The following is a 13706-nucleotide window of genomic DNA, read 5'->3' as shown; positions in this document are numbered from 1 at the left end:
CTCAAGAAGAATTAGTAAGTAATTGAAGGCTTTTAAGAAGGAAATTAGCACAATCTGATTTATATTTTAAATTATTATTTTTGGCTGTGTGAAGAATGATAAGTAGATGATGGTATGCCACTCAAGTGTTATTTTTCTTCCCATCTTTTGCGGGGGGGAAGCGGAGGTATATGACGCAATAAAATTCCAGGCAGTCCAGAATTTACCTTCAGGCTTCAAGCCAGGTCGCTAGGTTGGCTTCAGAGCACCAGAACTGTTCCTGCCATTCCCGGTTCTTCCCAGCAGATGGCCCCAGAGCCTAGTTCCCGGCCCACCTCGCCAAGTCCGCCTGCTGCAATGTGAGCTGACGCCGCCAGGTGACTCCTCAATACAATTTCTGCGCAAAGCGGTCGGGTTTGCGCTGAAGTTGGGGAGCAGTGCGGGTCCGCCAGAGGTATTGCGCCCCGGCTTCTGCCGCATCTCTGGCTGGCATCCTCAGAGGCGCCTTAGGCCAGGAGGATCTTGACCCCGGTCTGCCCTAGACGGTGCATTCCGCGGGGAGTTTTCTCTGGAGTGCGTGAGCGCCTTGAGGGGAGCGGGAGAGAGGGGTCCTGGCAGGCAGCGCCTTTAGGAGTCTACCCACGGGAAAAGGTGGCCCACTGGACTTAAAGGCAAGGAAAGGAGGGGGCTTCTAAACTAAGCTTTGGAAAGAGCTAACGGGAGGAAGGCGTGGGGCTGGCTGGAAAGCAGGGTGGGGACAGCAGGGACTGGTGTTAAGTGTCAGGGAACAGACAGAGCGGGCTGCGTGGCTCCAGGCTAGGAAAGTAAAGCCAATAGGCTTGTTTGCGTGGAGAGTTGCCTAGGGAAACGGAACACTTGAGAGCCTCTTCTTTCCCCTCTCCAGCCTCCTCTTTGGTGCTGAAGTCCCAACCCCCAGGAGTCCTCTTTCTCCCACCACTCCCTCTCTCCTTCAGCCCGGGGAGCCCGGAGCGCAGAGGGCCGAGAATGAGGCGATAGTGGAGGATGAAGAAATGGCCTCGGACCCGTGGAAAATGAGGCCGATGCCCCTACTACAGCTGGCACTGCTTCTCGGCCTGCCCAGGAGCTTAGGAGGGAAAGGGTGTGTTTCTCCGCCCTGCGAGTGCCACCAGGAGGACGACTTCAGAGTCACCTGCAAGGATATTCATCGCATCCCAGTCCTTCCGCCCGGGACACAGACTCTGTGAGTACCTGGGAGAGGAGAGGGTAGGTCTCAGAGGCCAAAGCAGCCGGAAAGGTGGACGGAAGTGCACAAAAAGAACTTGAGAATAGGCCAGAGGGTGTGTGTGTGTGTGTGTGTGCAATGAATAAAAACTCAATCCCATAAACTTGGGATTGCTGACTTCATAGTTATTTAATAATGCAGGAAACGGTAACAAAACTTTGGTACAAGATGAAAATGAGAGTTATTATTTTTACAGAACTATTCTGCATAGTCCCTGCTCCTCGCCCAGGCTAAATCTTCCTTTTACCTCAGGTACGAATAAGATTAGTAGCAATTCAAGAACTGACTTTTCTATCTGATATTGGTAATAAAAATTTGCAAAAAGTGTATTTCTCCTTTTAGTCTTCCTAGATGGGAAATTATCTTAGCTGGTCTGCTGGTTCATCAAATGGTTGACAAAATTTAGTCAGGTATTCTTTTTTAAAATATACCCTTTATACTTTCCATGAAGGTAACTTTGTATGAAGTACCTGAGTTACTTTCTCAAAGGTTAACTACTCACTGACATAGTGGATCCAGAAATTTCCTTTGCCATAGGCATGGGAGAGGAATAAAGAGGTGAAATTTCATAAGTTGCATTGTATCTGCATATTAAATGATACCAAAAATTGTCCAATGGTTACTAGCCTTATTGGGGTGTTACCACTTCATCCTATATAATAAAAGCCTAATATGCAAATCGACCAACAGGTGAATGACCAGCAGGACGACTGGTTGCTATGATGCACACTGACCACCAGGGGGCAGATGTTCAATGCAGGAGCTGCCCTAGCCGGCAGATCCCAGGCCAGCCCAGGCAGGTGCCAGTGGGGGCCCCTCCTGATCGCCCTGCTGGTCACCCTGCAGAGGGAGGCAACTGGCAGCAGCAGCAGGGCGATCAGGAGCGGGGCGGGCTGGTGAGCGGCGCCAGGCTAGCCAAGATGGGTACCAACAGGCCCCCACCCCCATAGGCCCGCCAGTTGCCCCACAGATTCATCCTGATTGCCGGCCTGGCCTAGGGGCCCTATCCATGCACGCATTTCGTGCACCGGCCTCTAGTAAGTTACATAAATATCTATTCACCATGCTGTACACCTGAACCTCATGTAATATGTATGTCAACTGTCATTGATAAAATTTATTTTTTAAAGTTACCGAATTAGAAACAATGGTAAACAAGTTCTATGGTATGCTTATTCCTTAAGAGACATTTAAATCAATGACCATTGAAAGGATAATTACAGACAACAGCCAGGGGAAAAGGCTTTCTTGGGTGGTTAAAAATGGAGCACAAAGGAAAAGAAATAGTAAAACAACCTAGGCTGGTTAAACCTAGTTCAGGTAAGAAAGTACAAGTTATTAATGTAGATACATGAAAAGCAATGATGAAGTTGTGCTTCAGGATTTTCTCAGGACTGTAGTTGATAGGGACATTAAACAATGGTGAATGTTGTTTGGTGATCAATGTTGCAGTACAGGTTCTGTGCTCTGAGATACCTCCGTTTCTTATCTCCCTGGATTGATTAGTGCAATAAACTCCAAATACCGCTTTATTCTCCATGCTCCAAACACAGAATAAAATACATTCTTTACTTTTGATTAAACACCTGCATTGACTCTTTATGGCCTCCAGGATGGAACTCTTTTGTACAACCTCTGAGTTCCTTTAAGACCTAGTCCAGTCTTTCTCTCAAACCTTATGGCTCCTAATCTCTCTGATCAGAATTCCAACTCCTACTGATCAGAATTTCCCGCACATCCCTCCAAGTTATTTGCTATCACAACTAACTGTCTTTGCCTTCCCTCCTACGTTCTACCCCTCCTGCTTAAAGCAGTTTTTGCTCTGTCTTCATCTGGCTAATACCTACTTCAAGATCCAGATAGTGCCTGGCTGGTATGGCTTAGTGGTTGAGTGTTGACCTATGAACCTCAAGGTCATGATTCAATTCTGATCAGGGCACATGCTGGAGTTGTGGGCTCAATCCCCAGTAGTGGGTGTGCAGGAGGCTGCCAATGGATGATTCTCTCATCATTGATCTTCCTATCTCTCTCGCCTTCTCCCTTCCTTTCTCTGAAATCAATATAAACATATATTTTTTTAAAGATACAGATTAAGGGTCAGTTCTTTCCAGAAGCCTCTCTTGATCCATGACCCCTAGAGGTTGGGTGAGCTCCCTCCCCCTGCCCCTCCAATATTCTGTGTACGACCTCTATCCTGGCCCTTAAACATGGCATGCTTTTCTATAACTTATTTCTTTGCATGCCTAGGCAAGAAGGACATGAGCTCCTCTAACACAGAAACCCTGTCATTCAACCCTGGAACTACTTTGATGTTCAAAAAAAAGTTTAAGTGAGTGAATGACCGAACATAAATATGCTAGTCTCATTACTTGCTGTGAGAATAAAGAAGGCCAGAGAGATCACTTCTTCAGAGACTTCTTTAAAGGTGGCACCAAATGATGAGGAGAAAGGGTAACATCAGAGAAAGAGTGATGGAGGAGGAGTCAAGAAACCTGCATCCTCTTCATCCCTCTCTCACTAACTGTGAAATTAGGTGAGATCATGGATGTAGGAGAACCCAAGTTTCCTTCTAGATAAAACAGAGGGTTTAGTTAGGTGCTTTCTGATGTCTGTGATGCTCAAGAGGGAGTCCACTGAGTCACAAAGGCTAAGAACTGGATTGAGACAGGAGCAAGGAGAATCTGACCTTAAAAACAATTGGGGGGGGGTAAGGGGGCGGGACTATTCTGAAGAATTAAGTTATTCTGAGATAGGGAAGAGAACATTTAAAAGTATGGGTAAAGTGGTATGCTAATTTAAATAATGACCACAGTCATCTACAATAATAGCAAAGTAATTTTTCAAAACTTTGTGGAGCAGTAGAACTCTTTTGTTAAAGGAAGCTATGAGATAAGTCAAATATAGAAAGCTATACTGTTATACTGTGCTTATTAGTGTTCTCAGCCCTTTACATACACTCAACCCATGGAATCCTTACAAAGTCCAAGTGAGGAGATGATTTTATTATTCTCATTTTATAAAGGAGAAAACTGAGGAATAACAAAAATGATGCAATTTGCTCAATGTCTCACAATTTGTAAATGGTGATGCCAGGTTTGAAAACAAGCCAGGGCCAGGGATAGGCAAGAAGTTGGAGCCACAGCCAGCCATCTGGTTGGAACAACTCCATGGACAGCACCTCAGCCGCAGCCACGGGACATCTGAGGAGCTGAGCTCCCAGTTCCATAGCTGCTGGATGGTCTATGTGCTGCCATCAATACTTTCTCAGCTGTCCCTTCCTCTTTGAACCAGTAGCCAGAGAGTAAGATCCTACATGAGAGCACGATTATCTGGCATGTGTTGTTACCTGCTGCATCCTAGCTGCTGGGGGTAGAGAGAGGGAGGAACTCCCGCTCTCCCACTTTTGGTGTCTGCAGTGGGAGATGCAGAACTGGGTTCTTCTAACGTTACACACAATGGGGAATTTCCCCCAAAAGGGGCCATACCCCCTCAGCATTGCTTATGGCTTTCTTCATTCTGAAAATGCTAACTAAGCACTGGCTATATGCCAGATACTGTGCTAAGCTCTGGATTTGGTGAACGACACCATGTCCCCGTCCTCGGGGGTTTTACAGTCTAGCATGGAGGCTGCATATTAATCAAATAATCACATAAACATGACTATAATTGTGTATGTGTACTGGGAGTGTACTTGGTAGTGATGGGGGTGGGGATTGACTTAAACTGGTGTTCAGGGAAGGCTTGAGCTACATCATGAACCAGTTGGAGTTGGGTATAAGGAGTTTCATGGGGTAGGGGGTGGGGGTGGAGGAGGGCGTGGGGAAGTGTTGTTCAGGAGATGGAACTGCTCATTTGAGGAGCTTTAAAGAATTACAACCTGAACAGTGAAGGGATCTGATTTATTCACTTGAGGTGGAGATATTGATAGGCAACAAAATTTGTCACTACCTTGTTCATAACACACTGCAGGTCAAGGTGAATCCATGGGCGCAGCTTTGTGCACAAAAAGATTTACTGGGCTTAACCTCTTTTAATGAACACAATGGCAGGGATTGCAGGAGGCCAGTGAGGAAGGGTGCAGTTATGAGGCAGTGCTGTGTGTGTTTTACGAGCCCAGCCCCAAAGGTCAGACCCACTCTGCAGAGGCCACACCCACTCAGTCCTGCTCTCAGATCCCTTGGTCTACAATGTCCAGTTACTTCACCTGCATGAACAAACCCTAGCTATCCTGGCATCTATTTTCTTTTAAAACTTTTTAATTGATTTCAGAGAGGAAGGGAGAGGGAGAGAGAGCTGGAAACAATGATGAGAGAGAATCATTGATGGGCTACTCCCTGCACACCCCCTACTGGGGATCGAGCCCACAACCCAGGCATGTGTCCTGACCAGGAATCGAACAGTGACCTCCTGGTTCATAGGTAGATGCTCAACCACCAAACCATGCCAACCAGGCCTGGCATCTATTTTTTTTATTGTCTAAAGTTTTACGTATGTCTCCTTTTTTTCCCAATTGCCCGCCCCCGGCTATTCCCACCCACACCACCCCAGTGTCTGTGTCCATTGGCTATGCTAATATGCATGCATACAAGTCCTTTGGTTGCTCTCTAACCCCCCACCTCCCCTGCCATTTGTCTCTGGATCTATTTTTGTTCATCAGTTTATGTTGATCATTATATACCACATATGAGTGAGATAATGTGATATTTATCTTTCTCTGACTGGCTTATTTCACTTAGCATAATGCTCTCCAGTTCCATCCATACTGTTGCAAATGGTAAAAGTTCCTTTTTCTTTTTTTAAAGCAGTGTAGTATTCCAATGTGTAGATATACCACCGTTTTTTAATCCACTCCTCTGCTGGTGAGCAAATAGGCTGTTTCCAAATCTTAGCTATTGGATGAACATAGGGGTGCATATATCCTTTCTGATTGGTTTTCTGGTTTCTTGGGATGTAGTCCTAGAAGTGGGATTACTGGATCAAATGGGAGTTCCATTTTTAACTTTTTGAAGAAACTCCATACTGTTTTCCACAGTGGCTGCACCAGTCTGCATTCCCACCAGCAGTGCAAGAGGGTTCCTTTTTCTCCAAATCCTCACCAGCACTTGTTGTTTGTTGATTTGTTGATGACAGCCATTCTGACAGGTGTGAGATGGTATCTCATTGTTGTTTTGAGTTGCATGTCTCGGATGATTAGTGACTTTGAGCATGTTTTCATATGTCTCTTGGCCTTCTGTATGTCCTCTTTTGAAAAGTGTCTATTTAGGTCCTTTGCCCATTTTTTGATTGGATTGTTTATCTTCCTTTTGTTAAGCTGTATGAATTCTCTGTAAAGTTTGGAGATTAAACCCTTATCTGAAATAGCATTGGCAAATACTGTATGTTCTCCCATGCAGTGGGCTTTCTTGTTGTTTTGTTGATGGTTTCTTTTGCTGTGCAGAAGCTTTTTATTTTGATGTAGTCCCATTTGTTTATTTTCTCCTTAGTCTCCATTGCCCTAGGAGCTATGTCTGTAAAGATACTGCTACAGATTCAATGCAATCCCCATGAAAATATTTCAAAGACCTAGAACAAACTCTCCAAAAATTCATCTGGAATAAAAAAAAAAGACCCCGAATAGCCACAGCAATCCTAAGAAAGAAGAACAAAGTTGGAGGGATCACAATACCAGATATCAAGCTATATTACCAAGCCACGGTTCTCAAAACTGCCTGGTACTGGCACAATAACAGACATATAGACCAATGGAACAGAACAGAGAGCCCAGAAATCGACCCAAGCCATTATGCTCAATTAATATTTGACAAAGGAGGCAAGAGCATACAATGGAGTCAAGATAGTCTCTTCAATAAATGGTGCTGGGAAAATTGGTCAGATACATGCCAAAAAATGAAACTAGACCACCAACTTACAACATACACAAAAACAAACTCAAAATGGCTAAAGGACTTAAATGTAAGACAGGAAACCATAAAAATCCTACAAGACTTCATAGGCAGCAAAATGGCACCTATTTTCTTATATCAGCTCTAATAGCATAGTAGCACACATACGAAACAGCACACTTAAAACATATTGTTAAGTGAGTGAATTTTATCTGGCATTATCAATCAATTGAAAAAATTTTACTTTCCCTCCAGAGCTGAGAAATTGTTAACTTGAATTGATCTATTTGATTATTTTAATATTTCCTTGTTGTACAAAGTATGTTTATTACCCTTCAGATGAAGATTGATTACCTGGAGGTTCATGGGCTTTGTAGGGGTCCATGCTGTCCTCCTGGGAATCTGTGATGAAGTGAAATTTTGAATACAAGTACATCAGTGCACTGCTGAATTTATAACCTTCCTCAGATTTCCAGAGGTGCCCTTGACACCACCCCCCCCCCCCAAAAAAAAAAGAAGTCAAGAAATTCTGTTTTGGGATAATTTGGCATTTTTGTTTAATAGCTGTATATTTGATATTAAATGTGACCCAATCCTTTTATTTTATTATAAAGAACACTAAAACATATTTTTAAATAAATAAAAATTGCCTGACCTTCCAACGTGATTATTTTTTCTCGGAAACACTGTATTACCTCGTGATGCCTCGCACTTAGCCCTTGAATAGGCTCTTCATGCAGAAGTTCACTAAATATATTTTAAAGTAGTTCACAGACAGATTTTACAGGTTCTAATGCCTCGAATCTGACATTAAATGCTTCATACTGGCCCTGTTTCCATTGTCACTGACACTGGGTGGGGTGCTTAATTACCATTTTGCCTTTCATCCGTGCAATTAAAACTCAGTTGAAGGAAATGTATGGGGAAAATGGTCCCATGTATTCAAAGCTACAAATTGGATTTTTAAAGGTTTCCATTTAGGTATCAGACTCTACTTACTTTGCTTGATTTCTGTTAAATCCTTAAGAACATTCAGGGTGTTTCAAATTTTTTTTCTTAAAATGACAAAGCAGCAGTTGTAATTTTTAAACCATCTTATAAATGTTGTTCTCTTCCATGTAGTGACATGTAAATATGCCCTGGATTTTTCTGCCCCAGCTCTATTTAAAATATTTTACCCTCAGGATAGTCCAGGAGCTCAAATATTTTTTTTGTCATCATCTTAACTCAATTTTCCACACCCCTCTTGCACCTGGGAAGAGTTCCCTGTGTCCCAGTTTTTCTTTGAAAAAACCTGATCCCTGTATTTATATGATATGTGAAGCCTTTGGCTTACATCTTGGAGGCATTAGCTTAATTTTACCCACACCCGAGAGGGGATTGAAAGCATCTCTTCTTACTGCCAGCTACTGTCACTCCGTATTTTGTTATTTCCATCTTTTGTGAACTGGGAAAGGAGAAGCCTAACCTCGGGGCAAGGATCTGTATAAGACAATGAACAGGACCTAAAGGGAGGGCACCCTTGAGGGGCTCGCCTGTGACAGTGTTGAGTGGGCTTTGTGACTATTCTGTTTCCTTCTCAACACTCTTCACAGTTATTTCTGGCTACGTGGCCATCCAAAGATTTGAGATGACCAGAAACCTTACCTCAAGACAGGTGGCATTTTATTACAGCTTTTCTTCCTTCCTACCATTCTTCTTTTTTTCAATAAATACTCATTGATCACCTATATACACAGGTACTATTCTAGGCATTGGAGATATCTAATACATGACCTCATTGATCTGACATTCTAGCAGGGGACAATAGCCAAATAATAATAATAACAATAATAATAATAAAACACATAGAATGTCAGATGGTGATAAGTATAGTGGAGAATAATTAAGGAAGGGAAAGGGAGAAGGAATGCTGGAAGTTGCATTTTAAATGGTCCGAGAAGGCCTCACTGAGCAGGTGACATTTGAATATCCATCTTGGGAGAGAAATTCTGAATAAATGCCAAGACCTCGAGGTAGGAGTACATGGGAGGAGCATGCATAGTATATTTAAGAAGTAACAAGGAGAGAAATGTGTATGTTTTAAGAAGTAAGGAGAGAAATATGGCTGAAGCAGAGAGGATTGTGGGAAATGAGATCAGAAAAGTTATAGGACAGATGATGTTGTACTTTGTAGACACTATAAGACATTAAATATGCATATGTTCTAAATGAGATAAGAAACTTAATAGGATTTTTAGTCCAAAAAAATCACATGAACTGATTTACATTTTACTAGGGTCACCCTGGCAACTGTGTTTGTTAATCAGTTAAGTGATGACAATGGCTTGGACCAGCTTAACAGCAGGGAAGGAGGTGAAAAATGGTTGAATCTTGGGATTTTATGAGGAAGGCAGAGCCAACAGGATTTCCTAACAGACTGTGTGGAGTCTGAGTGAAATCAAGAGTTAATGTCTTAGCCTGGGTTCTCCAGAAAGCAGAGCCTGTGTGACAGTTCTTGCTGGGGTGTGTGATTGGGGGCAGAACGGTAGGATGGGAGAATGAAGTTGGCAGGGAGGGTGAGCTGGCTGCTGCTTAGAAGCAAATAGTTGCTGATCCCACGGGACTCCCTGTGAATTCCGATGCTATGCATCTCAGGACCCTTGCTCTAGGAGGGAGGAAAGGGAAATTACATCCATCAGCTTCTAGTCCCCAGGGTCAGGGTGTTAATTGCACCAGCCTTCCATGTTTCTTGTGTATGAATGAAGAAAGAGTTCCCAGATAGTGACAGAAAAGCTCCAGGGCAGGAGGTGAGACCCTGCACTTGATTCTCCAGTCATTCCCCCTTCCCCCTCTGCCCATTGCCCAGGCAACCACTAATCTGCTTCTGTCTCTACGGATTTATCTATTCTGGACATTTTATATAAATGGAATCATACCACATGTGACCTCTGTACCTGGCTTCTTTTACATACTTAGCAGTGTTTTCATGTTTCATGTACACTGTAGGGATGGAAAGGGTGTGGGCAGTCAGACAAGTGGCCTGAGGGGAAAACACAGGTCAAGAGGCCAAGCTTTAGGTACTTTCAGGATGTTTCAGGCAGGTCCATTTCTGACACTGTGGTGTAGAGAGCAGCCCCACTCCATGTCTAAATGCCTTACACCTTAGATCTAACCATCTGAACACCAAGAATGTCCATGTTTTTTCTCAGAGGCTTAGAACCATGAAATTGCTTCCCCATGTCACAGGTTTTAAGAGTCCCCGGCCTGTGAAGTGTTTCTAGCCAGTTGGCTGAGGAACACCAAGCGCTTATGCTTCTGCATCCCATGGCAATCTTCGTCAACACTTCTAGAAAGAGGTGACTTCATAGCAATGTGTGAGTCATTATCCGTTAACTCTTTACCCTTTTAAGAGCCAATACTTAAGCAAAGGGCTTTTCTCTGTCCTAGGGAAGCTGCAGAACTCAAACAGTATCCTTTTTGTAATGGGTTTTCTCATAATAATATTGGCTTCTATGTCTTATTTTATTTCTCCATTAAAAAATTTAACCAACATGCCAATAAAGAACATTTGCTACGATTTTTTTTTTTAAATGTTCAATGAGAGAAGTAGAGTAGTCTTCTCCTATGTTTCCCGGAGCTTACTTCTCAGCTATTTCTTTCCAACCCACTCTGGGCTTGGGCTTCGAGGCAGATGTGTGTTCAAATTCTAGCTCTCCACCAACTTGCTGTGTGGGAGACCATTTGCTCAACTCACACGATGAACAAACTAATGAGATCTGCTGCAGCTACGTCACGGAGTGGTTATGAGGATCACGTGAGATAATGCTAGCAGCACGTACATGCAATACCCGGTAAACCAGAATAAAGCTTTGATCACAGGTTAACTATTATCTCTAAAGCAGTAGTGGGTCTGAGACCCAGAGCTGGCAGTGTGGGCATTACATTGGTTTGTAGAGGTCAAGCTCTCATGCAGGGACCATTCAGCAGCTGTTAGGCTTGAGGGCTGTGCAGCCTTAGTAAGAAGAGCAAACACATGTCCTCCATGCAAGAGACATTTTAAAGATTTACAGGATTTCTTGTCTTCTGCCAGAGATACTTATCCCTGGGGAGTTACTGTTTGTAGGGTAAACTGGCCAAAATTCTGACTGGACCCGATTGGTCATTTCTGTCCCAATAGGGTCCATAAATCTGTAAGGAGGATTTTATCTGTTCAATGTCAGATTTTGGCTGAAAAGCCTGTTAGTATTTCCAAACTCTCCAGATGCCCCTACTTAATGCTTGGCTGGCCTCCTTAGGTAGCATAACCAAGTTGCCATTTCACAACCAGCCTCCATCCCCAGGATCTAAAACAACAAATCCAGAAGCTCTGAAACGTGCTCTACGAAGCATGAAAGGATACGTTCAAGTTCTGTCTGACTCAGTTCTGTGAGACAATAGACATTCTAACATACCTATGAATTCCTTTTATTCATAAGAAACTTGGCACTTTCCAGAAAGTATATCTCTCATGACCAAGAAAAGTAGGGTGACTTGGGGATGCAAGCTTTCTTTTTATAGTGTGTCCAGTATCTTCATTTTCAATAGCAGCAGTTGGTCTCAGGACCACAATTGGTACTTACCATCTCTATTCTCCACTGTCCATTCTAAATTCCCCAGCTCTCACCCCTGCTGGCCTTGATGACTTATCTGATATGATCCAAGATCTCATTCCTCAGAGGTCTAAGCCTGTGGCAACCATACTCTTCTCTCACTAGGGTTGCTAGACTTGACTATTTTGGTCATAATTGAGCAAGTACTATGACATGGCCAAGTGGATTCCTGAATTCTACACATATTTCTCCCTACCATTATTATATAACAACTGGTCTACCTCTTTCTGCTGATCAGAATCAGTTACTCCCATCAGTTACTGCCATCTTATGTCCCTGGACATAAGGAGTCCAAAATGTCCAGGTAGGAGTCATAGCTTGTAGTTCCCTGCAGAGCCTAGAATTGTGGGGATGGGAAGCACAGAATCCCTTGGTGGGTTATTGGCCATAATGGCAACTGGGGCCACTTCTGCTTCTGTCCCTTGGTTCCTAGACCTATATATTCTTGCTAATAGGACACAACATCCAAATAGTTTGTAAGTCATTGTGTAATCTGCACGATGGTATCCTATCATGACAGAAGTATTACCTACAAGTTAGCACTTCCATGTGCCTTTGGCATGCGATTTTATTGCTCTGTAAAACCAGTTGCTTCTGGATTGTGTGGTACTTGGCATGGCCATGGGCTCACCTCCCTATCTCCTTCTCTGTGAAGTAAGTCTCATGATCACATGGTATGGTATATGAGATTATATGCCTAGATCAGACACTTTGAAATCTCCCAGATAGTGGTGATAGCTGACGCTCTAGAGGCAGGAAAGGTAAACAGCTGCCAAGAATAAGTGCCTACTACTATAACAATAAATACTGGCCCTTCCAGTAAGAAAGGGCTCAAAGTGGTCATCTTGCCACCAAGTGGCCATGTGGTCCCCTTGAGTAATAGTGTTACATTGAGCTCACTTGCAAACTGGTTGGACTTTCAATGATAGTAGTAATAGATCAGCCTTGATAAGTGGGGGGTCCATGCTATTGACATGTAATGTTTATTCTGTTAATGTGCCAATCATGCTAATTCTGCGGCCAATGACAAAAGATGTCTACCGTCAACTAATCAATTTTGTATTGGCTATTCAATGCTTCTTCTGTGGTGGCTATTCTCTGGTGGTCATTAATATATGATACAAAGATCTTCACATTTCATACCCACTCTCATATATTCATCCACATGCATCTAGCCCAGCCTTTTTTCTCTATAAAATTATCATCTTTTTCTTCCCAGGCCCCTGACCAGCTGAGCAATACTTTTGCTCATGATTCCATATATAGTCTTATATCAGGCAACTTTTCCATGAAATCCTCCCATTAGGAAGATTTTCTCTTGTTGCTGTCTTTCGAGGCCACATGCAGCAAATGCCCATTTTAGGTGGACATACTGAAACAATATCTACATACCAAATCAAATGACCCATTAACCAAGTTCTGCCTTTTTCTTTTCCTTGGACTACTCATATATATGGGACGCCTCATACAGCCATAGGTGTGAGCCAAGAAAGGGGTAGTCCTGCAATCTTGGTGACTTAGGATTCTGTGTTTCTAAGAATCAGTTTACTCATGCTTTGTAGTCCTGCTCAGGTATGATTGGTATGTACCATTTTCTATCTGATAATTACTGCTGATTAATTGCTGCTGAGTCTGCCTGATACTATGACTTAGTCATTCCTACAGAACTCATCTGAACTTGGGCAATTTAGAAGGCATGATCACTTGGTTTCCATGATTAAATGTTCAGTCTCATTTGACCCAGTAGCCCAGTAGCAGACTAAAAGCTGTTTTTTCTGCACTGCAGGTGGTGTGGCCTTGCTCCAGAACTCCATGGGACTACATTACAATTCTACTGTGAGGGCTTACCTTCAACTCCACACCACACTACCTCTTTTTCCACTATTGACTCCTCCAACACCAAATCATATGGCCCAAGTTCTAGTTCCACCATCTGGTGTGCTAACTCCT

General features: G+C 43.2%; 1 protein-coding gene across 1 annotated transcript in view; it reads left to right on the top strand.

Moving 5' to 3' along the window:
* Positions 1–1031: 1031 nt before the first annotated feature.
* Positions 1032–13706, top strand: part of TSHR (thyroid stimulating hormone receptor) — a gene marked incomplete at both ends in the record, with an annotated part of 102085 nt that continues 89410 nt past the window's right edge. Inside the window, one exon of the mRNA XM_080674098.1 lies at positions 1032–1201. Coding sequence (XP_080530224.1) covers positions 1032–1201 — 170 coding nt within the window. The remainder of the gene's footprint in view (positions 1202–13706) is intronic.

This window comes from Plecotus auritus (assembly GCF_963455305.1).
Source record: "Plecotus auritus genome assembly, chromosome: 1".
In the NCBI taxonomy this organism is placed as follows: Eukaryota; Metazoa; Chordata; class Mammalia; order Chiroptera; family Vespertilionidae; genus Plecotus; species Plecotus auritus.
Note: the sequence above shows the minus strand (reverse complement) of the source record. Positions and strands in the feature narration are given on the sequence as shown.